At 53.9% G+C, this 26926-nt stretch overlaps 2 protein-coding genes across 2 annotated transcripts; both read right to left on the reverse strand.

The window, feature by feature from the left end:
• Positions 1 to 1555: 1555 nt before the first annotated feature.
• MRPL28 (mitochondrial ribosomal protein L28) lies at positions 1556 to 6535 on the reverse strand. Its single transcript, XM_005508506.3, has 5 exons — positions 6187 to 6535; positions 4372 to 4524; positions 3678 to 3812; positions 2927 to 3013; positions 1556 to 1972 (listed from the first exon to the last, which is right to left on the reverse strand). The coding sequence occupies exons 1-5, from the start codon at positions 6472 to 6474 to the stop codon at positions 1889 to 1891; spliced, it is 747 nt and encodes a 248-aa protein (XP_005508563.2). The 5' UTR covers positions 6475 to 6535; the 3' UTR covers positions 1556 to 1888.
• Positions 6536 to 6659: 124 nt separating this feature from the next.
• PGAP6 (post-GPI attachment to proteins 6) lies at positions 6660 to 25028 on the reverse strand. The gene is made up of 13 exons (XM_065030712.1): positions 24848 to 25028; positions 20703 to 20880; positions 18874 to 19081; positions 18654 to 18787; positions 18007 to 18272; positions 16463 to 16791; positions 15641 to 15734; positions 14961 to 15084; positions 14138 to 14274; positions 11588 to 11766; positions 10965 to 11111; positions 10444 to 10560; positions 6660 to 8968 (listed from the first exon to the last, which is right to left on the reverse strand). The coding sequence occupies exons 1-13, from the start codon at positions 24939 to 24941 to the stop codon at positions 8672 to 8674; spliced, it is 2304 nt and encodes a 767-aa protein (XP_064886784.1). The 5' UTR covers positions 24942 to 25028; the 3' UTR covers positions 6660 to 8671.
• Positions 25029 to 26926: the final 1898 nt, after the last annotated feature.

The raw sequence follows: 26926 nt of genomic DNA on the forward strand, positions 1-26926 counted from the left end.
ACTAAAACCTACTTGCCCCAAGTACAGAGCAGGAGTTGACAACTGCCCCCTCAGCCATCCCGAACAGCCCCTCAGCCCCGAGGAGCTGTGAGACACACAGGGACCACCGCAGGGCTGGGAGGGTCCAGGCAGGCGCCAGCCACGCTCTGCTGCAGCCACACTGGGCCCCAGGGGCCAGTCCTGCACCAGCACGTTCCAGTAAAGCCATGGAGGGGGCCTGGACGGAGCCACAGTCTGGAGCTTTGCTCAGAGCTGCATTAAAATGCATGAGCTGCGCTAGCCCTAATGATGAGTGGAGCTGTCAAACAAGGAGCTTGTCCCAGCTAATTATCTCTAACGAGGGCAGAGTGTCAGGGTCCCTGAGGAGCTGGGCAGCAGCTTCCCACTCAGCTCAGTTGCAGAAGAGAGAGAAGATAAGCAAATGTCATTGTGCTGGCCTAGCTACAAAATCATTAATTAGGCAAATGCAACCTTCTGTGCCAGTTTGCTCTTGAGAACCTGGACTTGCCAAAGCTGAGACACGCAGGCAGGCTGGAAACACGCCAGCTTTTGCCACCCAACCTGTCCCCTGCAGTGCCGAGCCTCCTGCTCCCACACAGACAGCACAGCCCCAGTCCTGCAGCCCCCAACAGCCAGCATGGGTCTGCACAGCTGTGTCATGCTCGCCCAGTGGCTCCAACACCCCTTGCGAGGGCTCCAACATGTTCCCTGGCACAAAAAAGCAGCAGCGAAGTCTGGTCCTCATGAAATGGCATTTAGGTCACGTTCACCTCAAGCACTTCCCTCATCCCCAGCCACCTCACACAGCCCTACCGAGGCCCCGTGCCCATCCAGCAGCTGCCTCCGCAGTGCTTCTCCTCCAAAGCCTCAAGGCAGACATTACGTCACTGGAAATTTCTGCTCCCTGTGGTCCTGTTCCACCCCAGTGCAGAGGGGACCAGCCACACACTGCCCTACAAGCCCAGTTTCTCTCTCATCATGGGTCCTATGGCTCAGAAACTGAGACCATACACCTGCTAGAGAGGGGGAATGTGTCTCATCCCAAGGCAAGGTGAAGGCAAAGTTTCTTCCTGGGGTGACAACACAGCTCACATGAAGTCCACCCTGCAAGCTCTGCTCTCATCCCTCACCTCAGAGCTGAGGGGAAAGGCAGAAGTTGCTTTTTATCCAGCCAGAAACCCTCTGCAGGACCACGAATGTCACAGACGCCATCAGTGACACACAGCACTGTGCACTGGTGTGGAATTCTGGCAAGTGCTTTTCAGTCCCTTCATGCCAGACAGGGGCAAAGGCTTGAACACCCACATCAACTACAGTTTTACAAAACGAGAGATTTTAAAATCACCAGCTTCCAACAGAAACAGCACTGGAAGCCAAGGGGTCAGAGTGAACTGCTGGGTGGGGAGCTCAGCCCCACCTGCTGGCAGCCCTGCTAGAGGCCAGGGTTTGGGGTCACGCTTTTGGGGCACAACTGTCTCTGAAGATGGGGGCTGGTCACCGATCAAAGTTACACCACCACATATCACAGCCCGTGTTATAAAACACTACCGAGCAATGAGTATCAGAGAAAAGTTTACTGATATTCCCAAAATGCATATTTCATTTTGTATCATGATCAAGCCCTCGACAGCAGCCAACTCCTTGCACAGGCAGAAGAACCACATGAAGTCAGTCTTACGAGAATGCTTCCAGAGGCCACAGGACAGAAATTCTTTCCTTGGCCCACGGGAGCAGTTGCTCACTGAACTTAGACTGTCATTAGATCCCAGTAACTGCAACATGCTCCTGGGAACGCTCTTCATGTGGCCCCTTCCACACAGCGTGGTTCAGGCAGAACTTGCTGAACCCTACAGCCTGATCTGCAGCAGGGGTTTTACTCCAAAGGTTTCTACTTCTGCTGCTTCTGCAGCTCCTGTTCTTTCAGTTGGTTGACGAGCTCTTCAGCATACACTTTAAAGAGTGGGACAGGGTCCTGAAACAAAGCAGAGGGTAAACCACTTAAAATGAGTGAACCTGAGCAGCAGCAGCAAGTGGTGAAATGTAACAGTGAGCCCAGGGAGCCAGTGCTGCAGAAGCAGTAACAACTAAAACCGGAGGAAGATGTGCCAGGGTTTTTTCAGTGGCAGAACAAGACAACCTGCTGTGCTGCTCCTCCAGAAACAGCTGATGCTCAGCTCTGGGACCCTGCCCCAAAGATGACAGGCACCTGTGGGGGATGTTCAGCAGCTCTCCCAGTCCTGTCCGCAGATGAGAATCATCAGCAGCTCCCAGGGATCCATTTTCCTCTAAAAAAACTTGCTTCCCTCCTCACATCGCCCTCAATCAGAGCTGTACTGAAGCACGTTGGGAGAACTTGCCCCTTGCAGAAGCTGGGGCCTGCAGGGTTTGGGGCGCAGCACCACCCCCTGCACTCAGTGTCCCCAACCTCCGCCTCTGCTGCAGCCACAACAGGAGCCAACAGATCTGGGGAAAATGTCACCAAGAGACCCCACCACCCCAGGAAGCCCTTTACCCCCACCAGCAGCTCTCCGGTGCACCCTCCTCTGCAGATTGCTTCTAAAAAGCAAGCTGCAGCGACAAGCGACAGAGGGTCACAAACCCACTGAGCCCTGGGCTTGTGTCTGTGTGTCTCAAAGCACAAGAAGTACAGCAGAACAAACCAAAGATGCTCATGCAACAGGGCAGGAGTTATGAGCCATCGTCCTATATATCTCTCTCTGGATTGGGGGATCTGGTTTTACAATCTGCTTAAATTCAGCCCCTTGTTTTGGGCACCCAAGTTTAACTGGGCTCATGAGGCTGCTCAGGAGTTTCGGAGCACAATTTCCATTGCTCAGGAGAGCTCAGGCTGCTCAGAAGATGAGCTGGACCTGCAGCCCAACACAGCTAAGGTACCTGGGTGCCAAGCACAGCCTCAGGAACTCACCTTTTTTTCTAGTAGCCTCTGTTTTTCTATTGCTTCTTCTAAACTCAAGCCAACCCATTCAGCTTCCTCTTCTGGGATCGCAAACTCCTGTGATAGAAGAAGGGGCAGGTGGTACAGTCCTTCCAGGTGACTAAGACGCAAATCCTCTCTATGCTCAACTCACACAAACGTGCAATCCACTAAGAATGTTATTATGGACAAATCTTAAAACACTGTTCCCTCATTTCTGGCAACCAAAATCCACTTCTCCTCTTTCCCCGTGCAAGGGTCCTGCTTCCTCTGATCAGTCCTGTCTCTCCTTTGTGTGGTTCTGGGGCTGTTTCTTAGCACCAATCCATGGGCCGTGGATGCTGCTGGTGCTTCTGTGCTGAAAACTATCACCAGCCGCACAAAACCACCCTGCACACAGGCAGCCTGGGCTCCTTGCTGCGGTGTCAGCACAAATTCTCACTGCTCTTGGCAGTGCCACCTCCTACCAGAGCTTATTGCAGACCCTCGCTGGCTGTGCTCGCAGCAAAAGTAGAGGATTTTGCCACCCTAAGTGATCAGTACAGAAATTAGCGGCCCACAGAGGGACATGAAAAACTTGACAAACGATGTTTAGATCTTCTTTGCCCATACCCTTAACCCTTAACACAGGAGCATTAACACTGTTTGGTGCTGTGATGGGGTGATTGGGGTGTTACCAGCCTGGACAACTAGCAAACATCACTGCAGACAGGAGGGCAGGGACTGCAGGGCAGGCACCCACCTGATACTTGTTATAGATTGCCTCTCTTCTGGCGGGGTCATCAGGATGCAGTTTAGGATCCCGCCGTGCAAGTCGCAGCAGCATCGTTCGCTTCAAATCCATCCCAAGCTTCGAGCACATATCGGCTTTTGGAGTCTGGAGAAAGAGTCTGATGTTAAAATGCACCAAGAGACCAGCTGCTGGAGAACGTGTGAGTTTACTACCATATAGACAACACTGGTGGTTTATCCACACACTATACAGCCTCTCAGGATGCAGATCATAAAAAGCAAAAGATCCTTTGGATTTGTTCTGGAGCTAATTTGATCATACTTCTGATCTTTAACTCTTAGGGCTTCAGTCATAGAATTATTTTGGATGGAGGAGACCCTTAAGATCATTGAGTCCAACCATACTCTAACTCGGGCACTAAACCATGTTCCTTAAAAACCTCATCTAAACATTTTTTAAACACCCCCAAGGATGGTGACTCCACCTGGGCAGCCTGTTCCAGTGCTTCACAACCCTTTCTGTGACAAAAATCTTCCTAATATATAATCTAAACCTCCCCTGGCACAACTTGAGGCCACTTCCTCTCATCCTATCACTTGGGAGAAGAGACCAGCACCTTCCATGCTACGGCTCAAAGCTTTAGCCCTGCGCTGACACACGAACCGCAGCAGACACCCGCCAGCCCCCAAGCGTGGGGCCTGACCTTGAGGATGTAGAAGTCGAAGCCGTAGGCTTGGTCGATGAGGTCCAGGGTGCGCATGGTGACGGTGATGGTGAGCGTGGCGTCCAGGATCTCGCTGTAGAACTGTCGCTCGAACAGCTGCGGCTTCCACGTTTTGGGCAGCCGGGTGGAGAGCTGGGCAGAGAGCGGCCCTGAGCGCCCGCCCCAGGGGCCGGGGGGCCCGGGACACGGAGGAGCCCTATGAATTTATCTTCTAATAATCAAACATGAGTCTTACAAATCACCAGCTATCCAAATCCAGGACAGGGTTAAGTTCAAAATGTCAACTATTTTTAGCTCTTTCTTTGGGAGACACGCATCCTTTTTTAAAGCAAGCTTTGTATTTAGTGAAACAGAAGCACACAGAGTTTGACGACTGACTTAATGCCATTTCCTAAATAAGAGCACTGAATCATGCATTTTTAGGGGTGTGCATCTCGGTCATTTTTGTGAATGATAAATATATTAGGCTGTGATATGTGGCATACTAATTGAGTGTATATATAGGTTATACTGCTATATCAAACTGAGTCACTGAGTAGCTTACACATCACACATGGCCTACTCAGGAGGGAAAAACACGGTCTGGCACAGATTCCCACTAGATTTGTAGCCACTGTATCAGGAAAAAATATGAATTCTGATTGAGAAGTCTCTTATTGAAGATATACAGGGTGTTTAAAAAAGATGGACCCAATTTCAAAACAGTCGTCATTTCAAGTTGGGTCCATCTTTTTGAAACACCCTGTGTCTTAATAGCGAATAGATATTTAAGCTAAAATGAAATATGTTAAATAATTCATGTAGCTACTGTCTGTTGTGAAATTTTGCATGGACCAACGGCTAAAAGTCTCCCAAGCAGACTGAAAAATATGATCCTGTAAGGAATGTTCAACAAAGAACTGTTGTTTTTACATAACTGAGGACCTGGCGCCTGACCCCAGCAGGGGGAAGGACCGAGAGACATCGGGCTATGAATCTTTAATGTAAAACACAGTCTCTTCCCAGAGTATATACGGGTATCTGTATACATACCGGTACCTGTATTTACAAGTTAATTTAGGGGGAAGTGCAGCCAAAGTTCCAGGAATCCATATCCTAAATAGACTGATAAGGGGAAGGGTATTGTACGCGTCTGTAAACCCTGCAGTACCCAACCAACAGGGAACAGGGGAGGGAAACTGCGGCCCGGATTTTTTGGGGATATAAGCAGGGGCTTTTTGCCCTATTATGTGTGCCTACCTTTAGGTAGAACACCCGGTCTTACAATATCGTTATTAAAAATTTGCTTTGCTGAGACATACCGCCTGAGCCTATTGTATTCGCTGAATAATTGTTTGCTATGTTCCTTCTTCACTATCCACAGAACCCCAGAGTGTCAGGGTTGGAAGGGACCTGGAAAGCTCATCCAGTGCAATCCCCCCATGGAGCAGGAACACCCAGATGAGGTTACACAGGAAGGTGTCCAGGCGGGTTGGAATGTCTGCACAGAAGGAGACTCCACAACCTCCCTGGGCAGCCTGGGCCAGGCTCTGCCACCCTCACCAGGAACAAGTTTCTTCTCATCTTTAAGTGGAACCTCCTGTGTTCCAGTTTGAATCCGTTACCCCTTGTCCTACCGTCGGTTGTTCTCACTTAACAGAACACATACCAAAGAAGACGCTTGCTAATTCCGTTTCGCATGACTGTCAGTTCACAATACCTAGCTAAGTGTTCTTTCCAGACCCACTAATGACTAACGACACGGGGCGGGCGGTTCCCGGTCATCGGGGGGTGCGGAAGGCCCGCAGCGCTCACCTTGTCGTTGCGCGCGTATCGGAAGCCGCGGATCCAGCCCTCGCCGCCCCACAGCCCCTCGTGTGCAGCGGGCGGCAGATACACCGGCACCGGCACGTCCTGCACCCGCTCCCGCTCGCCGGTGCGCGGGTTCCGCCGGTAGCGCACCCCCAGCGGCCGCCAGTGCACGGGGGTGGGCGGCGTGTCGTCCTGCAGCGCGTCCAGGTAGTGCTGCGGCAGCCGCGCACAGATGCCCTCCCGCAGGCGCATGGCGGCCCAGAGCCGCGGCGGGAACCGGTGCAGCGGCATCGCCACCGCCGCTTCCGCTCCCGGCCGCCGGAACCGGGGCCGCAGCCGCCTCTCATTGGCTGGCGCGGACGGACCGCGGTGGACACGACGACGGCGGCCGGCAGGGGCCGCGCCGCGCCCGCGTTCCGCCCTGAGCGCGCCCGCGTTCCGCCCTGAGCGCGCCCGCGACACCTCCAGCCCCACGGTTTGCCCTCAAGTACCTTTATTAAATTATAAAACCGTAAGCTTTAAAATTTACCGTATAAAATAATCACAGGTATTAACAGCAAAGAAAAACAAAATTAACCTTTTTCCCCCCCCCTAGACATTTGCTCAGATTTTACCCAAAAGCTCCCCCAGGCACCTAACACAACCTTCGTGGGGAGGTGGGGGGAAGCAGAATTTCAACAATCAAACACAAAATAAACGATCAAATACAAAATAAACAATCATGTTAGTGGGATTTCTCACCCCAAAGCTTCTCCTGCTTTGCAGCACAGAAGCCACTGAAGGAAAATCCCCAGCAGGAATCATTGAATTATTGCTTTCTCCGGTAACCGGCAGCACCGGGCCAGACCGGCAGCCTGGCACGGCTGGAGGAGCAGCAGTCGCCTGCCACAGGGCTGGGGCTGCAACGCCGCTGTGCAAACTGAGAGGGGGGCAAAAAGTGCCTAAAAGTGATAAAAGTTCAAGGAAGAGCTGAGGGCCCCGTGTCCCCCGCTCCTGCCATGCTGCCGGCGTCGTGGACGGCAGCAGCAAAAGGAAAGACGGGGAACGAGGGTGACGGCATCGCTGGGTGCAGGTGAGCGCCCTTCGCTCGTCCTGCGTCTGCTTAGAAGTCGGAGTTTGCAGCGGATGGGGAGGGAGAGGGATAAAGTGCAGAGCTGAGCAGAAAGCTGGGCGCTTCTCAATGCAAAGAACTGACCCTGTTTCCTACAAACGAGGAGGCACGTCCTTCATTAATAACTCTTTCCTCCCCAAAGTCACCTGAGGGGCTCTGCGCACAGGCAGCAGCACACACACCTCACTGACCACAGCTCGAACAAACCAGCAGGAACAATGTATGTGAGCCCTTATCTAGAGATTAAGGATGAGCAAAGACAACTTGCCTGGCTGCCAAGTTTCTGCCTTTGCTTTCTGCATGCCCTGTAGCAAGGCTGAGGCAAGACAGACACGTCCAAGGAGCCCGCAGCCACCCGGGGAGCCTGTGGCCATGTCCCTGGCAGGCCGGGACATTGCTGGTGGCCTCAGCTTGGCCGTGACTCCCCAGCACGTCCAGCCCCGTGGCACAGCAGGCTGGAGGAGCTGGGGGGCAGCTCGGACGTCACCCTGGACCAGAGCCCAGGCACAGCCACGCACACACCGATCCCGTAAAAGGGAGGAAGATGGCGAATACCTGAACATCAAGAGAGGAAGGGACCTGGTGCAGCAGCCTGGCTCCTTCCAGATGAGCTAAGAGAGCTAATGTTACACTCAGACTAAACCCTGTGCCGCTGTGGGTTTCACAGCTCCGGGTGAGATGCTGCCAATGCCTCTTGCACGTCCCTGCATTTTTTTTTTCACATTCATGCCAAGTCCTGGCCTTGTCCTTGTCCCCGCAGAATCTGGACCATGTCCGAGCAGCACCACCTGTTTCACAGGCAGAGTGGGTCCAGACCCCCGTTTTGACAGCAGCCATGGGCCCAGCACACACCAAGAGCAGCTTCCTCCCTCCTCATCAGCACCAAGGGTGTGCGGCAGCATTTGCACCCCAGATCAGAAGAAACCTGTTCTTCTCTTGGGTTCAAATGCTGATTGCAGGATGGCAGGAGAAATCCCCACCCCCCAGCCCTCTGCTAGGACAGGGGTGCAGGGAAGAGCCCAGCAGCCAACACCCTGGCTCCAGCTCAGCGTAGGCTAAGCACAAGCCTCATGGATGCAGCAGGAGGAGGAGAAGGGTTGGTGATTTCCCCCCGGGCCACAGGGAGGTGAAGGACGGGCTATTCCTTGATGTAGAACCACAAAGAACCTGCCCCATCCCAGTAGAAAAGCAGAGGTGGCCTCAGACTCATCTTCACAAGACAAGCCCACCATCTTCATCTTTAAACCAGGTCCATGCCGTGCTCCCCTGGCCAGTGAATGAGCATGTAAGAGGATGGCTGATGTGTGAGAGAGGGGCAGCCCAGGCAAAGAGCAACCCCACCAGCCCTCCACCTCTGCCACGGGGAGCTGAGCAGGTTCAGGTCACAGCATAGAGCTCCTCGCGGTCGTTCTGGCAGATCTGATAGCGACAAGTCAGCTTCTGTGACCAGGCCCAGGGCTTCTTATGCTTGTCCCGAGGAGGAAGCAGGAACGCAACGCTGCAAGCCACCAGCACGTGCCAGATGCTGTGGGTGTAGTAATAGTTCTCATTGGTTTCCATGAATGCATACACCGAGATGGCGATGAAAGCCAAGGTGATCCCTGGGAGGAGGTAGAAAACCCAGCGCTTCCACGAGGAGGGGTAGCAGTGTCTGCGCTTCACCCCGTGGTGAACCTGGAGGTGGGAGAGCACGGGAGGGTTAAGTAGACAAGAAGAAGATTAGGCAGGGGGACGACAGGCAGTGCTGCTTGATGCAGGACTGTCTGCCAACCTCACAGCAAGAGGCTGCAAGAAATTCAGGCTCCTCGCTTCTTGGGCTCATTTCTTGTGTGCAAGAGCCCCTGTCCAGCTGTGGCACCGCAGCCCAGCACACAGAGGACAGTGGCTATGGCACCGCTCCTGCCCGGGACACAGGCACCGCCAGCCAGTGTGGGGCCAATATTATTCAATATATTCATTAACGATTTAGACGAGGGAATAGAGTGTACTATCAGCAAGTTTGCTGATGACACTAAGCTGGGAGGTGTGGCTGACACGCCAGAAGGCTGTGCTGCCATCCAGCGGGACCTGGACAGGCTGGAGAGTTGGGCGGGGAATAACCTGATGAAATTTAACAAGGGAAAGTGTAGAGTCCTGCATCTGGGCAGGAACAACCCCGGGTTCCAGTATAGGTTGGGAAATTACATATTAGAGAGCAGTGTAGGGGAAAGGGACCTGGGGGTCCTGGTGGACAACAGGATGACCATGAGCCAGCACTGTGCCCTTGTGGCCAGGAAGGCCAATGGCATCCTGGGGTGTATTAGAAGGGGGGTGGCTAGTAGATCGAGAGAGGTTCTCCTTCCCCTCTACTCCGCCCTGGTGAGACCACATCTGGAATATTGTGTCCAGTTCTGGGCCCCTCAGTTCAAGAAGGACAGGGAACTGCTGGAGAGGGTCCAGCGTAGGGCAACCAAGATGATTAAGGGAGTGGAGCACCTCCCTTATGAAGAAAGGCTGAGGGAGCTGGGGCTCTTTAGTTTGGAGAAGAGGAGACTAAGGGGGGACCTCATTAATGTTTATAAATATATAAGGGGTGAGTGCCATGAGGATGGAGCCAGGCTCTTCTCGGTGGCCAACAATGATAGGACAAGGGGTAATGGGATCAAGCTGGAACACAAGAGGTTCCGCTTAAATTTGAGAAAAAACTTCTTCTCAGTGAGGATGGCAGACACTGGAACAGGCTGCCCAGGGAGGTTGTGGAGTCTCCTTCTCTGGAGACATTCAAAACCCGCCTGGACATGTTCCTGTGCGACCTCACCTAGGCATTCCTGCTCCAGCAGGGGGATTGGACTAGATGAACTTTTGAGGTCCCTTCCAATCCCAAACATACTGTGATACTGTGATACTGTGATACTGTGACAGCAGCCCAGCCCCAGGCGGGCGCTCAGCTGCAGCTGCAGCAGCTGGACCCTGTTGAGATCTGCAACAGGGGATTTCTCAGCTACTGGAGGGGTGGAAAGTGAATCCCTTGCCCTGCCCTCCCACAACATGGGTGCTTCAAGTTGATCAGGCCCTGCCTGTGGATGAGCCAGAGCCTGGGGTCTGCTCTGCCACCATCACTCTGGAGGGGAGATAAAGGCAACAGATCCTGCCTGGCTGCCTATACTTACCCACGCTGCAATCATGATGACAAGGGCAAAGAGGCAGGGACCCATCATGTTCCACACCCCTCTGCGGTCCAGCTGCAGGGACATGGCAATTAACAGGGTCCCCAAGATGAAAAGGACCTGGGAATGAGACACCACGGCTGTCAGCAGCAGCTCACCTGCTGCCAGAGCGTGGCCAGCCATGCCACAGGCAGGGAGGACCTTCCCTGCTGGCCACCCAGCCCTGTGTGCGGGCAGGATGCACAGCAGCACCTTCAGGAGAAACCAGAGGACCCACAAACCTTTCCCACAGATCTTAGTTCCCCTCAGGAGCAGTCTCTACAAACACGCAGGTTCACAATCGAAACTCCAGGGACAAAACAACCCACTGGTTTAAAAGTCAGGGTGGCACTGGGTGACAAACAGGCTTTGTCACCAGGCTGGGCTGTGCAATTAAAATACAGCTATGAGAGGGCTCGGCATGGCCACCCGTGGCTCCACTGGCTCACGTCTGGTTGTGCTGCACAGGGTTACCCGACACTCACGTATTTCAGAATCTTCTTCACCCGGGACATGCACAGGATCGTCACCCAGATGGACACCACGGAGCCCAAAAAGTCACAGTACTGTAGTGTGTCGTAGTCCATGATGCACATCACCGCGATGCCTGGCTGGTCACACGCGTGGTAGAACTAGAGCCAGGGACAAAAGCAAAGACCAGCATGAATCCAGCAGCACCACCTGGCTTTCTGGAGAGGCAGGAAAAGGCTCGGCCCACAGCAACCAGGATCCTTCTTGGCAGTGCCTCTAGGAAGCTCCACCAAACCACCATGGCATTAGGGGAAGCAGATGAGAGCATCCACCACCTGCACCCTCCCAGCAGCAGCCGAGAGCTCCCAGGACAGCAAAGCTCCAACTCTGTCTCTGCTCCATGGGGTTCCACCCCCAAATACGAGCACCCGCGGTGTGGGTGGAAGAGCCCAGTCAAAGTAACGCTCCTGCCAAGCTCTGAAGGGGCAGGACATGTCCACAGAGGCGCTTGTCCTCAATCCTAGAAGCTCTTTGTGGAGCTCCAGGATGGACTGCTCCACCAAGGACTTCAGCCTGATGCAGCATCCCCGATGCTCAAGGGGAGCTGGCAGGGGACCCAACTAAAAGTAATCCCTACCGTGGAGAAGAACATGGTGTAGGTGTAGACGGAGGCCTCCACCAGGTAGTAGCGATAGACAGCAACTGCTATTGCTGGCAGGAACATGAAGTTGCTCAGGGTGAGCAGGAGGGTAGCCAGGTTCTGTGCACCGACAGACTGGGCCTTGGTATCGTCTGTGCAACTCCACCCGCCCCAACCTGTGGAGCAGAGAGACTTGTTTGGATCTTGCATGCCCTGCCTTGTCCCCACACAGCACCCAGCAAAAGCCTGGGACTCCTCAGAAAAAGCAATCACACCCCAGGACTATCTCTGAGCCTTGTCTCCTGGTCCATCAGCCACCCACACTCTTGTTCTCAGGATGGTCCCATTACTCATCGTATACTCTGCTGTGGTAAGCCTTGGAGAACCTCAGCAGAGCCCCATGTCTGCTCTGAGGACAACCCACAGGGTTGCTCTCATGTAGCAGGGGCCATTCTGTTCTGCATGGGTCCATTCTGGACACCATGGATCTGTCCAGGTGAATACTTTTCATCCCTACAGTAACTCCTGGCTCACCAGGGAGGTCCCAGTTGACTGGAAGTTGGCAAACATGATGCCCATCTACAAGAAGGGCCAGAAGGAGGATCCAGAGAATTACAGGCCTGTCAGTCTGACCTTGGTCCTGGAGAAGGTCATGGAACAGATTATCCTGCGGCACGTACAGGACAACCAGGCGAGCAGGCCCAGTCAACATGGATTTATGAAAAGCAGGTCCTGCTTGACCAACCTGATCTCCTCCTGTGACAAGGTGACCTGCCTAGTAGATGAGGGAAAGGCTGTGGAGGTTGTGTACCTGGACTTCAGTAAAGAACTGGCTGGATGGTCAGGCCCAAAGAGTTGTGGTAAATGGAGTCCAATCCAGTTGGTGGCCAGTCACAAGTGGTGTTCCCCAGGGCTCATTATTGGGGCCAGTTCTGTTTAATCTCTTTATCAATGATCTGGATGAGGGGATCAAGTGTACCCTCACTAAGATTGCAGATGACACTGAGTGGGAGTGTTGATCTGCTGGAGGGTGGGACGGCCACACAGAGGGATCTGGACCAGCTGGATCATTGGGCTGAGGCCAGTTGTATGAGGTTCAACAAGACCAAGTGCCAGGTCCCACACTTGGGTCACAACAACCCCAGGCAGCGCTACAGGCTCGGGTAGAGTGGCTGAAAAGCTGCCTGGCAGAAAAGGATCTGGGAGTGCTGGTGAACAGCGGCTGAACGTTAGCCAGCATGTGCCCAGGTGGCCAAAAAAGCCAACAACATCTTGGCTTGTATCAGGAATAGTGTGGTCAGCAGGACCAGGGCAGCGATCATCCTGGAGGACAGTGCGCACTCCGGGCTTGGCATGGGGGTCAGGGCTCAGCCTGCTGGTGCCATACCAAGGACTGTGCTGAGACAGTCTACAAACACAAACCTGCCCTTTTTCCTTCCCCCCCGCTTTTCTTTTTAATTATTTTAATTCAAGATCAGGATACCCATGCCCTTCTTTTGGGGAAAGGAGGTCATTCACAGGGCAGCCTGGGTATGCCAATGAGCAGAGTTAAAAGTGGCATCCATCCCATTCCAGTGCCACCAGAAACCCAGCCAGAAACCTGCCCCTAATCCGGCTCCTTGCCAGGCAGAGCCCAGGGAGGTTGCTGCCCTCTCCAGCTTATTTCTGGGTCACGAATATGCAGCTGGGGCATTTTGCTCCAAGTGACTCAGCAGAAAGCTGTCCTCAGCCTGATTCCCCAGTTCCCTTGGGGTGCTCTGTGCTTCCCAGGACCTGGCACCACTCAGGGAAATCAGGATGCTGTTCTCCATCTCACTCCTCACCCATCAGCACTGCAGCAGACACAGGGACATCCTGGCTCAGGCCCAAGGCAGCAGCGAAAACACTTTGCGCCTCGTCCTTCTGCTGGGAACAGGTACATGTCCCCACCCAGGCACAGCAGAGCTATCATCTTCCCTACGCCACTGACTCCCGCCCAGTCTTCTCATGCCATTAAGATAATTAGCAGCTGACATGGCTGTTCCTCCTCCAGGGGCACCTCTAAGCCCAAGGGCTGGCTCCTGGCAGGAGACAGAGCGCCACGGCAAAGCAGGGACCACAGCCAGGCTCAGCGCAGCCCGTACCACCACCCTGCGTGACAAACCTCCCTGTGTGACAAACCTCCCCGTACAGCACAGGCTCTGACACACTCTCCAGCAGCCCTGCTGGCACTCTGAGCTCTTTGGGGGTGCCTAGAAGCACCTCTCCAGGACCTGGGAGTCTTCATGATGGAGGCTAAACCACCATTGAGCAGAAAGCTGGCCTCAGTCTGATTCCTCATTCCCCTGGGGTGCTCTTCACCTCCCCAAGCACAGCACCATCGGTGGAGTCAGGATGCTCCCAAAGAGGCCACCACAGGTGCCAATGGCTACTGGGGCAGGCACTGAGACCTCAGGCTGTTCCTGGCAGCCATGGCAGACCCCAGGCTCCCCTACATAAACACCACTACCAAAAAATGTGGCCTCCTTTTGGGAAGGATGGAAAAGCTTCCAAGGAAAATGCACTCACCTGCCTTGCAGCTGCAGCCAGCGTAGAGGTAGCCGTGTCTTCTCAGGAGGCTGCACTGGCCGTAGGGCCCACAGTCATTGAAGCAGGGGGTGAGGTATGCGAAGACGGTCACTTTGGCTTCTGCGGCGTTACATTCACTGCCAGAGGAGCAGGCTGTGTGGGTGTCCCTGTCACTCGGGGCAGCTCCGTGCCCAGGGAGCGCTCTGCTCTGAGGGTCCAGCTGCGCTCGTGCAAGCCCCCTGCTATTTCAGATCTCTCCAGCCCGCCCAGGAGCTGGGAGCAGAGTCGGCTCGCTCGCCATTCGCACTGCCCACCCAACATGCAGGGGGCAGTCAGCTCCCCCAGGCCCCCAGCAGACCCCGGTATCCAGGCCCAGCACCACCAGCACTGTTTTACAGTGTGTGCTCAGCCTCTCACACAGGATCCGGCAGGCAGACAAACAGCAGGAGCATGGGCACAACTGCCTGCATTTCAGAGACCTCTCAAAGGAGCAACAGCAGCATTTTCTTTTATCAATTTATCCCCTCAAAATCCCCCTGGGGAAGGGGAAGCTCATCCAGACAGGCTCTGCCACCCACAGTTTGCATGACACATGCCAGCTCGGCACCAGACAAGCTGCTTGGGTGCTCACAAGAGAGCAAGTCAGCACCGCCACCTGTCTCCCTCCCCCTCTGCAGCCACAGCTTCACCCCTCCAGGTGAGTGAGCCCAGGGTAAGGCAGTGAGGACAGGGGTTTGGTTTTGCTCCCACTAGTCAAGGGCAGCAGGATGTGGAGGCAGAGAGCTCTGAACCAGCCCACAGGTGAGATGACCACCAGACTCACCCCTGGCCCTTGGGGCAGACGAGCTGTAGGGAGAGGAACCAGTTGTCCGTCTGTGGGTACAGGACAATCACCGTCGCTTCTGCTGAGGATGCGTTCACACTCAGAGGGTAGCCCTGGAAAAAAGCTTAAAGAAAAGAGGATGCTATGATGGGCCAGGACTAGGGGAGAAGGACCCATTGCAATCCCCGGCTGAGATTGGTTGCACAGGAATCAGATGGTCCTGTGGCTCCTTGCTCCTGTCCTCAGGAGGCACCAGGGGCATGAAGAGGATCCTTGCCCCCAAGACCCTTGTTTTTTCTTTCATCTCAGTTCTCAGTACCTGCCTACACAGCACAGGGCATCTGAAGAGCCTGTTTGCTTGGCTAGTCCTCCAGTGCAGAGCTCAGCTTCTCTGCACACCAGCAATGCCTTGACCATCCCCAAACCTCCTGCCAACAAGGCTGGAAGAGTCCAGGCTGGTAACCAGACCTTCCTTTGGCAGAGGCAAACTCCCAGTGCCAGACTAGCATCTGCACCCCAGGGCATATGCCAACACGAAGACCTCAGGAGGACTTGAGCCAAAATCAGCTTCCCTGAGACATGCCACAAAGTCCTGAGTCAGCTGACAGCTCACAAGGTCTAAAAGCAAAGCCCTGAGACAGCGTCGCTGAGCTGGCGGCAGATGCCAGTGTCTCTCATACCTGTGCTGCAGTTCTGGGTGGCATTGAGGGACAGCACCGGTGACGCAGCACTCACACACGCCACCACGGTGGCATTGGCCAGGCTCACGGATGTCTGTGCAAACAGAGCAGTGTCCCATGTCAGAGCGCCCCAATGTCAACTCCCCCACAGTTCACCTCCCACACTGCCCACGGCATACGAGAGCAGCAAGCGACAATAAACCCTGCAGACCAAGGTTGCTCATTAACTTGGCAGCTGGTTTTGGGCAAACCTGTGTCCCCCTCACCCTGCACTGCCACCAAGTTGTGTGCTGGCTGAAAGGCAAGAGAATCTCCCAAGGGGAACTGCCTCAAAGCTGGGACGCTCACACATCCCTTCAGCACGAGCACAGGGTGGCACAAGTCAGAGGCAGCATGACACGGGCACTAAGCTCTGTTCCAGCCCTCAGGAGGTTTCAGAGCATTTCAGGAAGCTGATTTTGGGGTGTCACTGGGAATCAGCAACTTGGGCAGGAACATCCCCAGGTTTCCCTGCTCAGTCTCCTCTCCTGGTGGCAAGGTGCCAGGCTCCCAGGGAGAAGAAGGCATTGCAGCTGTTTTCCCTTTCATCTCCACTGCGTCACTGCCACCACATGCCAGCAAGCTGTGGCATTTGAATTGGACCTGGCAGCTGGGACATGCTGGAAGTGGCTAAAACAGGCTCAGTGTGTTTTGCGACAACAAAAAGAAAAGAGAAGTAGTCTCACTGGTACCTACAACCCCTGGAGTTTGCTGACAAACCAGCCCAGGAGCAAGGACAAAGCCCTGCAAAGGGGAGACAACCTCATCCATCATCCTCCGCACCTTGTTCAGCAGGAGACTGACCACGAGGGTACCCCCGCTGTCCATGCCAGTGTTCAGGTTGAGGAGGACGAGGGTTGGGGAGAAGGAGTTCACGGGCACGGTGGGGCCATTCAAGAGCCTGTAGCGCACAGACACCACATCCAGGTCCTCACGCACGACGGGCTGGTTCTGCAGGCAGAAGCTCCTCTGGTGGGACACATTGCGAGAAGCCTCTCCAGCAGAGAGAGCGGAGCTCCCCGCTGCTCCTGCGCTGCCTGGTCTGGGACCAGCTTGGCTCTGGTTTAGGCTGCTGAAGTTCAGAAATGAACTGGTGCTTCCCGGTCTGCAAGCTGTAACGCAAATAAGGAGAGGAATCAGCACAGCCAGGACTGGCACCTCATCTAGGCAGGGCCCCAGCAGCTTCGGGCTTTCAAGTGAGAGCACGAACTGGGGGTATCTCAGCTGGTCCATGCACCACAGCCCCCAAAAGGCACCACCTTTGCAGGGGGGATTCCAGCACCCACAAGCTGGGACACATCTGGAAGCCAGACAATGGGACAGTGAGTGGGAGCACTCTGGAGCTGCCGGGAAGGGGTGGAAGAGCAGAGGAAGGGATAATGCACAGCACCGTAACACACCAACATGCCCAGGGAGGATTCACCAGCCAGGGGCAGAGCACAGCACTGAGCCGTCCCACAACCACAGCCTGCATCCACATCTCCACCAGTTCTGCAGATGTGAGCAGACAAGGCTGAGCAGAAGAGAGAAGCTGACCCAAGGCAGCTACAGGCACAAGGCATCATGTCATGGCAGATGGAGCCAAGTGGGACACTTGGACTCCCACTGCTGGAGCCTCTTCACTGCTCCCTGAGACTCCAGTGCTCCCTCCCACCACTTCAGCTGCCAGCACCAGGCCCTCCAGCACATGGGATGAGGCTCTGCTTTGAGGAGGGGATGGCAGAACCCCCAGCACAGAAAACTTTAAAAATGTATCTATAATAGCTGGTGAGTTTCCAAGAGTCAAACAGGGATTATGGTCATGTAATAAGAGGATGCAAAGGTGCCTATTACAGCCACAAGGACCTTGTGAGCTCCTGAGTCACAAGGTGTCACCTGAAAAGGTGACATTCCCTCACTACAACCAAAGACATTACCCCAAGGAAACCTCTGTGAGATAGTTTGCTGTCCGTAGCCTGCTTGTGGCCAATTGATAGTCAACATATCATTACAGTCTGGTGCACCTACCCAAAACCATCCTCCTCACCAGATTTTAAGCCACCCATGGTTTCCCAAACAGCCTTTGGAAAATACTGCTTCAGAGACCCTAAACTTTTTAGGCATTCCAAAACAGACAGCTCCGGGCAGCATCTCGCTTGGGTGAACACTGGAGCCATCACTTTTGACCCCAAAGCATCAACCAGGTCTCAGCCCCACAGGTTATGCCCAAGCAACCAGCATGCTGGGGAGTGCAGGCCGGTATATCCACCCAAGGGTCCAAGACAGACATAGTAAACACACAGTTCTCTCTGGTCCATCCCACAGGGCCAGAGAAAGCGGAAGCCCACCTGTGAAAGAAGCCAGCATCTCCACCGACACACTGGCATTGGCAGCACCCAGACTCTCCACCATGATCTGCAGCCACTTCTCCCAGGGGGGTGAATGCAGGGCCAGGCTGCAGTTGACAGTCCCCGTGCAGGTGACAATCTTCTGGAAGGACTGGGGCAGCGTGATGGAGCCCAGCACTACCCGCACAGTGCACGCTTTCTGCTCGCTGGTCACGCACCTTCGCAGCTCAAACCGCATCCCTGAGGCGTGCTTGGGGACAAAGACCCTGCGGGAGGAGGGACCAGCAGTTTGCAGAGCTTGTACTCTCAACACAAACCAGCCAACGACCCACCACGGTCCCTGGGGCTTTGTGGCAAGAACTAGATCACCCTGGTTGGTTGTGTGAAAATCCTTCCCGAAAGAAACATCTCAAAGAAGTAAAATTCCTGCAGCTGAACCTCTAAGACCACCTGGGAAGGGCTGGATAAGGGTGCTCGTGTGCTCCCTGAGCAAACCCCACCACGGCTGCAGGGAGGCTGGCAAACAGGCTGGGGGACTCCCCAGCTCCAGCCCTACCTGGGAACAACAGTGGCATCCCCTAAGCAGCACCCATGGGAAATCCCACCCCCCATGGCCCCACATCTCTCCATCCACTGCTCTCACTCACTTCACATGCAGAGGCTTCGCAGGGGAGACAACGGTTTGCAGCGTGGGAACACCAGGCTCCAGAACAGGTGTATCAGCGAGTCTGAGCACAAACATATCTGCCTGGAACACATAGTGGCATGGAGTGGAGAAACCCTGCAGGAGGAGAGAGCAGAGGGGTCAGCTGTGACGAGACACACCGGGCAGGGTACAATGGCTGAGACCCTCTCCAGGACCCTCACTTTCACTTCAATCCTGCCAGCAGCCTCGGGGAGATGGGCAGCGATGAACCAGTCTCCAGCTGCAGGGGTGGTGACGTTCACAAAGGTGGTGTTTTGCACAGCACCGCTCAGAGTGATGCTGATGTTATAGGAAGGACGGACGGTTGCATTTGCAGGAAAATGAGTGCCCAGTGGATTAATTACAGGAGGGGCTCCGTAGCGAAAATGCCTGCAAAATAAAACAGGAAGTAAATAAATCAAGGTATGTAAAGATGCTGGCAAGATAAACTGGGATACAGACTCATCAGTGGACACCCAGCTTAGCCAGGGATGGTAGAAGGAGCAGGCTGGAAAACACCCACATTTTCAAGTGGATAACAAGAGCCATCATTTTCATCTGGTGAGGACAGGCTGCTATTAGTTTATCCAGGATTTATTTAGAGATTGGTTTAACTTGGCTGCTTATTAAGATAAGGATTTACATGGTTCCATCAAGCCTGAAAGCAAATTTCCACACTTACTAAGGCTAAGCCCCAGCTGCAAGACTACTTCTTTTCTATAACCATCAGCAAATTCCCCATATAGGCTAAATCATCGATGAAGAGTTTTCATTTTCTAGCTAAGATCTGCATCTTCCCTATTTGCTCTTTCAAGGAAATCAGGCAGGCAGACTCAAGAGGTGCTCGTCAAGGAGGGCCCGTGTGACTGACTCCAGCACAGCGGCACTTCTCCTTCCCAGAGAAGCAGCTTAACGTCTGAAAAGTAGCAGAAAAGCAGGCAGCTAAGTAACACACAAGATATTTATTTGGCCAGTCAGTTCGGCAGTAAATTTCCTTGTTTTTGGACCGCTAGAGCATTGCAACAGAACAACGGACGCAGCAGGTCCAGCAAGCAAGTGTGACAGGTGACGTGTTATTAACCTGTTTGAGCTGGTCTTAATTCCTTAGGGTATCCTTTGGCTGCTGCCTTGCCCCTCACATCCCCAAACTAAATCTTTCTGGGAAGCAGAAAGTAGGAAGATCATCTGTGTCAGGCTGCTCTGCAGCAACTAAAGGCACCAGTCTGTGCCCAGGACGGACCAGGGAAGTCTAAGCCCAGCAGCAAACTTCAGTCACTGCTGAGGCCCCTGAGGAGTGGGTACCAGAGACCCACGTGTTTCTAAGGGCACAATCTGCCCAGGAAACTTGGGACCTTCACAAGATACAGCTCAAAGTCTTGCCCCACCTGCAAGTTTTTGACCTCAAATCCCCTAACAACTCAAGTACTGCTTTCAGCTACGTTTCTTTCACTGGCACTGAGAAAGAACTAACTGGATCCTACTGAGTTTTCCCATGCTCTAGTGTTTGCAGGACTTGGCACTCCTCTCCCATCTCTGCTCCACACACAGCCCACATCCCTCACAAAAGGTGTTTCCAGTCTCTTCAGTTCATCTGTACTGGGGAAATATGTCTGTCTCCAATCGTTTCAGGTCCTCGCAAGCCCCTTGCATTTCTGCCACATCCTTTGGTACCATGCACAGGATCCTGCGAGGCACAGAAAGGTCCAGGAAGACCTTTGCTAATGAGCAGCAACACCAGCCTTGTTGTGAAGATCTCTCCAGTGTTTTTAAGGCGTCTCTTAGGCATTACATATGACAGACAGCCCCAGATCCACTGGTAATGTGAATGTGAAACGCTCCCACAGGTTTAAACACACAGATTTAGTGCTAGTACGTTAAGAAACTACAAAATGCCTGCTGCAACTGGAGAACAGACAGCCTCCTAAAAACAATCAACCACAGTCATGAGCAACACGGGCAAGAGCAGGAGAGGAAGCCCACATGGGCAAGCGCTTCCCAGGGATGTACGTACACTGTGATCTCCATGTTGGTGCACTCGGGTCCTCTCCCCCGGGACGCCTGCAGCAGCCAGCGGAGCAGCACGGTGTCTTCTGGCACATGGAAGTGGAAGAGCTTGGCGTTCCCGTACCAGCTGTAGAAGGACAGCTTCTGGGCGCTCTGAGAGAAGTACTCGGAGATGTACAGGGAATCTGGAAGGGAGAGAGGACAGCAGATGCTGGGGTGGCTGCTGGGGCAGGCAGCGGGGCTACACCCGCCCACAGAAGCACACGGGAGTTTTAATGCTGCTGGAGAAGAGCCACTTGTGTCCCTGATTCCTCATTCCAACCCCACCAGGTACATGGTGATCCACGTTGTTCCTCCAGCCAGAACCGCCCACACCCCAGCTACAAAACGGTCACCTGGAGCCAGAGAGCACTACAAGATGCTTTAACTATGCTCTGCAAGATGTGCTCTGAAGATGATCGATCACCAGAGACACTGAGGAGGAGGAGGAAGAGGTCAGGAGGAAAAACTGATGGCACAAGAACAGGCGACGGAGTAGGCAGCAGCAAACCCTGGGTCAAACAGCACAGAGCAGATGGTTGCGAGCAGTTTATGGTGCAAACAGGCAAGAGCTGTGCCCTTGTCTGTCCCTGCTGAGTGCCCAGGCTGATGTTATCGGTCTCACCCAGCTGAGGACACACGTCCTGCGCAACATGCCGCCTTCCTGTGACACACAACGTGATGAAAATTCATGTGCTGCAGACCTAGCTCTGCTTTCAGACATACCTTCCAAAGTCTAAAGATTTTCCTACCTGGAAGAAAGGCTGCTGGGATAGCGAGAACAGCCCCAGGGTAGGCTGAAAGGTCATGCAAGAGGACAAGAGCTATTCAGTGAAAGTGCCACTAGAACTAACTGGATCCTACACCCATCTCTCTGTCCAGCTATGCCTACAGATCATGCCCAGCCTGCCGATGATTTCACCTGCAAAATTACACATCAGTGTTATTGCCAGCAAGAAACCAGTCATACTGCAACTCGGGGATGGGAAAGCAACATCACACCAGGGTTGAGAAAGGGACAAAACCACACAGAGACAGCAGAGCCAAGGTCATGCTGCCCACCCAAAACCAAGGTTCATAACACTTAGCAAGGGCCTAGAAGAAAGTGTCTTCACATCTCTGCCAAGTCCTCCAAGATGCTCCTTTTCTACTCTGGATTTCCCCAGAGTGAGAAGAAACTGTGGCACCTTTCAGATGCAGATTCCTCATTTATTTCAGAAAGTAAAGCAGCAAGAGTGGTTTAACTTGCCTTCCTCCATTGCTGCACAGGGTCGTGTTGGAAACACAGAAGACCTAACGGAGTTTAAGAAAGAGGCCAAAGAAAGAGGAAAACAGTCCTCAGTCAGGACCAGAGTGTTGGGATGTGCTTCATGCCAAGAGGAACCTAATCCTAGCAGGAACTCCGGATTCATGCCCCAAAGCAGGATGCACACTGGCCTGCACCCACGGCACTGCAAAGAGACAGGAACAGTAATCATGGTTTTCATTCCCTGGCAAGTTACCAAAGCCTCGGGGCACGCTACAAACCCAACAGGGAAAGGAGGAAACAGGAAAGCAAGAAATACCAGCCACACAAGCCAAGAGGAGGATTTGCTGGTGGAGGAAGAGCATGGCTGCCCCGGCTGCACGCCCACCAGGTCCGGCCAAGGGAGCAGCAGCTGCAGCACCTCAGTGCTGGGGCCAGGCGAGGTCACCGGGCAGGGGGAGCCCGGGCAGGACAGCGAGGAGCCCGCAGCCCACAGGCAGAGCCGTCCCGCTGCATTCCCCACACCAGGGTTATGCTGCTCTTCAGGACACCAAGGAGCAGAGACCACAAAAGGGGCTTTTCAAGCAAAGGCTCCCCGGCTGCAACGCCAGCACAGTGCGTGGGCTATGACAGCCAAGAGCTGGCTGCGATCCCCTACGAGCCCAGTTGTATTTCATGCACGGGAGCTACAGAAGGGAGCAGTCTTTAGTCATCGGTTGTCTATACCCCGAGCTGCACTCCACATGCACACAGAATGTTTGTTTCTGGAAGTCCATGGAGATGCTTGGGCACAGGACAAGGGCAGACAGGGACACAAAGCATGATTAGAGCTGGGAGAGCCCTGGTCCTGCTCAATGCCACAGGTCCCATCAGGCAACCTGCATGCATGCTGCTCCGGCCCCGCTGGCTGTCAGGCTCTGCACCACCAACACCACGGTCACCACTGGTCCAGCACGTCCTCAGGAAACCGAAGCAAGATTTGTGTGGGTTTTGGGGAGGAGAAGGCAGGCAGGCTGCAAATTAAAAACTCAAGCAAACAGCAGTGCTATTTATTAAGTACTCGCCAATTACACAGAGCAAGCTCAAGTGCAGTAAGAGGTCAAGGGCAGGCAGACCTGCCCTGCCCACACGCTGCCTGCGACCAGGCGAGCAGCAGCTGTGGCTGTACCAACAAAACCCTGGCGTGGACAAAGTCCACTCACAAACAGCTTCTCGCAGGGACAACTGGCCAAGCCCCCCCTCACAGGCTGCACCCCCAGAGCGGGCGAGCTGGCTCCTAGGGCACCCTCCGGCTGGGCTGACGAGGAAATACCACAGGCAGGTAAACTGAATATCAGCAGGAAAAAGCCAGAAAGACAGGTCACCGGCAGCCCATTTACATGGAGAGTGTGCACTCTAGTATTTGCTGTGCTCTGTACGTGTCTGTCCCCATCTATTCAGTATGCTCTGTGCCAGCACGGCAGCACCTGGAAAGTCCCACTTGTGTGGGACTGTCCCATGATGGAAAACGAGCCTTTAAACTGAGCAAGGGAGCTGTCAAATGGATGTTGTTTCCATCCTCTTCCCATACAGATTCCACAAAAGCAGATTTCAAATATATTATGCAATAAACAAGTGTTTTTAAGACAAGAAACAAAACACGATAGAATCATAGATGCAAAGAGGAGACACGTTATTTGAATTTCAGAATAAAGAGCCACCTGCATTAGCTTGGATGTGTTTGTCTAAAGATGATCTCATGGTAGTTTTAGGAAATGATACTTTGACTGCTGGTTTTAGGGCTTCCCATCATAAGGAAGAAGCCCACATTTCAAAGCAGGCGCTGCAAAAAGATATACAGATGGTTATCAGTCTGACTCTGAACAAGACACGGCTACGTGGAAGGATGTTTGGCCATTTATAACGTAACAGAAATCCTACTCTCTAGCTCACATCATAAATCCATCTTTAAATGTTCCAGAAAGAGGGTTCCTCACTCCTCTGGAGAGGTGCTGATCTCTCCAGCTCCCAGACCTGACCCAGCCGGCGGGACGGCGCCGAGACAAACCAACCTGCAGCACGGGGTAGCTCTCCAGGGCTGGAAAGCCAGCCAGCAGGATGCCAGAGGAGGGTGGGCCTGGGCCAAAAGGCCATCTCACCCATCAGCTCCCCGGAGCAAGCTCCACGCTGGCAGGCTATGAGGAAATGACAACCAACATCAATAGCAGACAGCCGCTGCTGGCGTGAGCCTGCCTCCGTAACAGGGTGAAGCAGTCAAAGAATCTCACCTCCCCAAACCTTTGCACCACCACACCCACGGGCTGACCCTCCGGAGGGGCAGGCACGGTCACCACGGTCCCCAGACCCCCAGCACTACTGTGAAGAGCATCCCACCGCTCTGCTGAAACCCCTGCTCCCGCCCAGCTGCCTTGATGCATGGGAATTACTCTGAAAACAAAGCAAAACCAAGCAAAAGCCCCACTGCTGCCACAAAGCCAGCAGGAGCCCCTCCGGGTCCGGGCCTGAGCTCCCGCTGCTCTGCAGCGCCCGACACAAGCGCTGTTCCACCGGAGCCGGTTCATGGAGCCCCCGAGCACCCAAATCACCGCGAAACCACGAAGCCACCTCAAAGCCGCCTCAAAGCCACCCCTGGCAGGAGCTGCGGGGCTCAGACCGGCTCCGGGGCTGCGCAGCAGACAAGTCCCCGCTCACTTCCACATCACCCCGTTGGTTTCGCACCGGCACCTCTGCCCCCCGGGACCCCGCCGGCCCCGGGCGGGCAGCGAAGCCCCCCAGCCTGGCTTCCTCTGCGAAGCTACCCATCCCCGGCCCCCGCGGAGCATCCCCGAACTGCCCCCGAGCCACCCCCATCCCCGGCCGGGACTCACCGGGGCCGGTGCGGTTGGCGCGGCCGGCGGGCAGCGCCAGGAGCGGCAGCAGCAGCAGGAGGAGCGGCGGCGGCGGGCCGGCTCCCCCCGCCATGGCCGCCCGGCGCTATCCCGGCATCGCCGCCCGCCGCCCGCCCCGCAGCGCCATCGCCGCCGCCACCGCCGCTTCCGCCGGCTGCCCCGCCCCGCCCCGCCCCCGGCAGAACGGCCGCCGCCGGAGCAGCCGTTGGGACGGGCGCGGGGACCCGTGGGGTGAAGCGGGGCCGTGGGGCTGCGTGCAGAGCTGGGGAGCCTTGGGGGGCTCGGGGACAAGCGCCATTATTGACCTGGTGACCTCCCCCTGTTCTGGTGATCTCCCCTAAAATTGCCTTCCAACCTAAACTGTTCTGTGAGTCTATGACCCTGGGAAGTCCTACAGCCCCATCAGCACCCCGAGGCTATGGATAATTCCAGGGAGCCCCATGACCCACAGACATCGGATGGTCCTGGTGTTCCCCAGCACCCTGATACCCCAGGACGTCCCTGAGATCCCCAGGAGAGTGACTTAATTGGGGCTCAGAACCCCAGGAGCACCCTGGACCCGTAGGGGTCATGATGGTGGTGCTGGAACCAGGCTGCTGCCACCGGAGACAGTGACCTCCTGGGTTTGCTTTTTGGTGACACAAAGAGAAAGTGACATGGGCATTTAAGACCAGTTTAACCTGAAATTGCAAACATTGACATGCTTCAGTCGTAAACAGACACCAGCTGCCCACGTACCCTGGCTCACAACCCAAACTGTTGGGGAGGCTCAGCTCTTCAGACCAAAGTGGGGTTTTATACATCCCTACAAAGTCCAGTTGCCTTCTCAGCTCTCACGTATCTGCCATGTCCACAGGACTTGGAGGAGATGCGGCTTCCGTAGGTGAACTCGTTCTCTGATTTTTTCTGGATTGTCTCCAGAAGACTCCAGGATCTTCTCTCTTACATGCCTTTTCTTTGCAATATCTTCTGAAGTGTTTGTGTTCTCTAAGAGAATGATGCAGTCTGGACATGGTCTCAGAGTCCTTGCTCAGGCAAAAACCCCACCACTTGTTTATGTATCAGATGGGTTAAGAACTTCAGACTGTTTTCAGTCAACCACAATCTCCATGAAGATGGACTTACTACTTCGGAAGCTCAAAATCTTTGCTTATTGCTCTCATGGGCCTGATATACTGGTGGTGACTTTCCTAGGTATGGGCATGAAATCCCATAGGGAAGAGCCAGTCATTTTCTAGTGCTCTGACATCACTGAAAGCCCAGTCAGAGCAGCTTATGCAATCAATAGTTAGCAATGTCCTCATCTAATTTATGAGAAGACTTCCTTGAAGTCAGCCCAAAAGCTTGAGCATATAAAACATGGGATGGGAAGGGACTATTCTTCTAATTCCCAGCCTAGATTTGTTCACTGCCTGTTCATTTCCATTTGTCCCTGTGCAATACTATCCTTGAATGTTCAGAACTCACCTTCTGGAACGTGTCCTGCATAGAACAGTGTTGGCTTCCTCTCATCTTTTTTCTGGGCATGAAGATATCATCACCTTTCTGCTGCGTTGCTCCTTGAAGCCGTGTACGTATCTTATAATATCCTGAGCCTTCTCTATAGTGGCAGTACCCACAATTTTTTTTTTTTTTAAATATATTTTGACCATTAATAAAAATTCCAAGGCCAGATCTAAGGTCAGATTCCATCAGCAATTTCCATCCAGCCTAACAATTCCCTTTCAACATGCCGTTATCATGTCCCTATTTTCTTGAGTTCTGTCTTACAGTTCCTCCACTAATCCATGTTTTCTCCAGGCTAAATCCCATGGTCTCAGCAGCACATGATGCTGCTGTAACACGGCTCCTGACTTACAACAAAGCTTATGACTAAGCTTTGAGATCTCGACCCACAACTTGATGGATTTATCTGTTCTTACATCACTCATGCATATTGCAGACATCAATCAAAGCCTCCTTTAATGGCTAGTCCTCCTCTCCATTTTTCATAATCTTCTTATTGTTCCTAATATATTTTTGATATTAGGAAATCACAGTCCAGTTAGGTATTATACT

The sequence above is a fragment of the Columba livia genome, chromosome 15, assembly GCF_036013475.1.
Source record: "Columba livia isolate bColLiv1 breed racing homer chromosome 15, bColLiv1.pat.W.v2, whole genome shotgun sequence".
Lineage (NCBI taxonomy): Eukaryota > Metazoa > Chordata > Aves > Columbiformes > Columbidae > Columba > Columba livia.

Coding starts and splice junctions, on each gene's coding strand:
- MRPL28 (XM_005508506.3), bottom strand. CDS start 6,474: ATGCCGCTGCACCGGTTCCCGCCGCGGCTCTGGGCCGCCATGCGCCTG. Junction 4,525..6,186: donor GATACGCGCGCAACGACAAG/GTGAGCGCTGCG, acceptor CTCTCTGCCCAG/CTCTCCACCCGGCTGCCCAA. Junction 1,973..2,926: donor AGAGGCTACTAGAAAAAAAG/GTGAGTTCCTGA, acceptor GCTTTGTTTCAG/GACCCTGTCCCACTCTTTAA.
- PGAP6 (XM_065030712.1), bottom strand. CDS start 24,941: ATGGCGGGGGGAGCCGGCCCGCCGCCGCCGCTCCTCCTGCTGCTGCTG. Junction 18,273..18,653: donor GCGAAGCCTCTGCATGTGAA/GTGAGTGAGAGC, acceptor CTCCTCCCGCAG/GGTCTTTGTCCCCAAGCACG. Junction 14,275..14,960: donor GTCTGCCCCAAGGGCCAGGG/GTGAGTCTGGTG, acceptor CTCCTCTGGCAG/TGAATGTAACGCCGCAGAAG.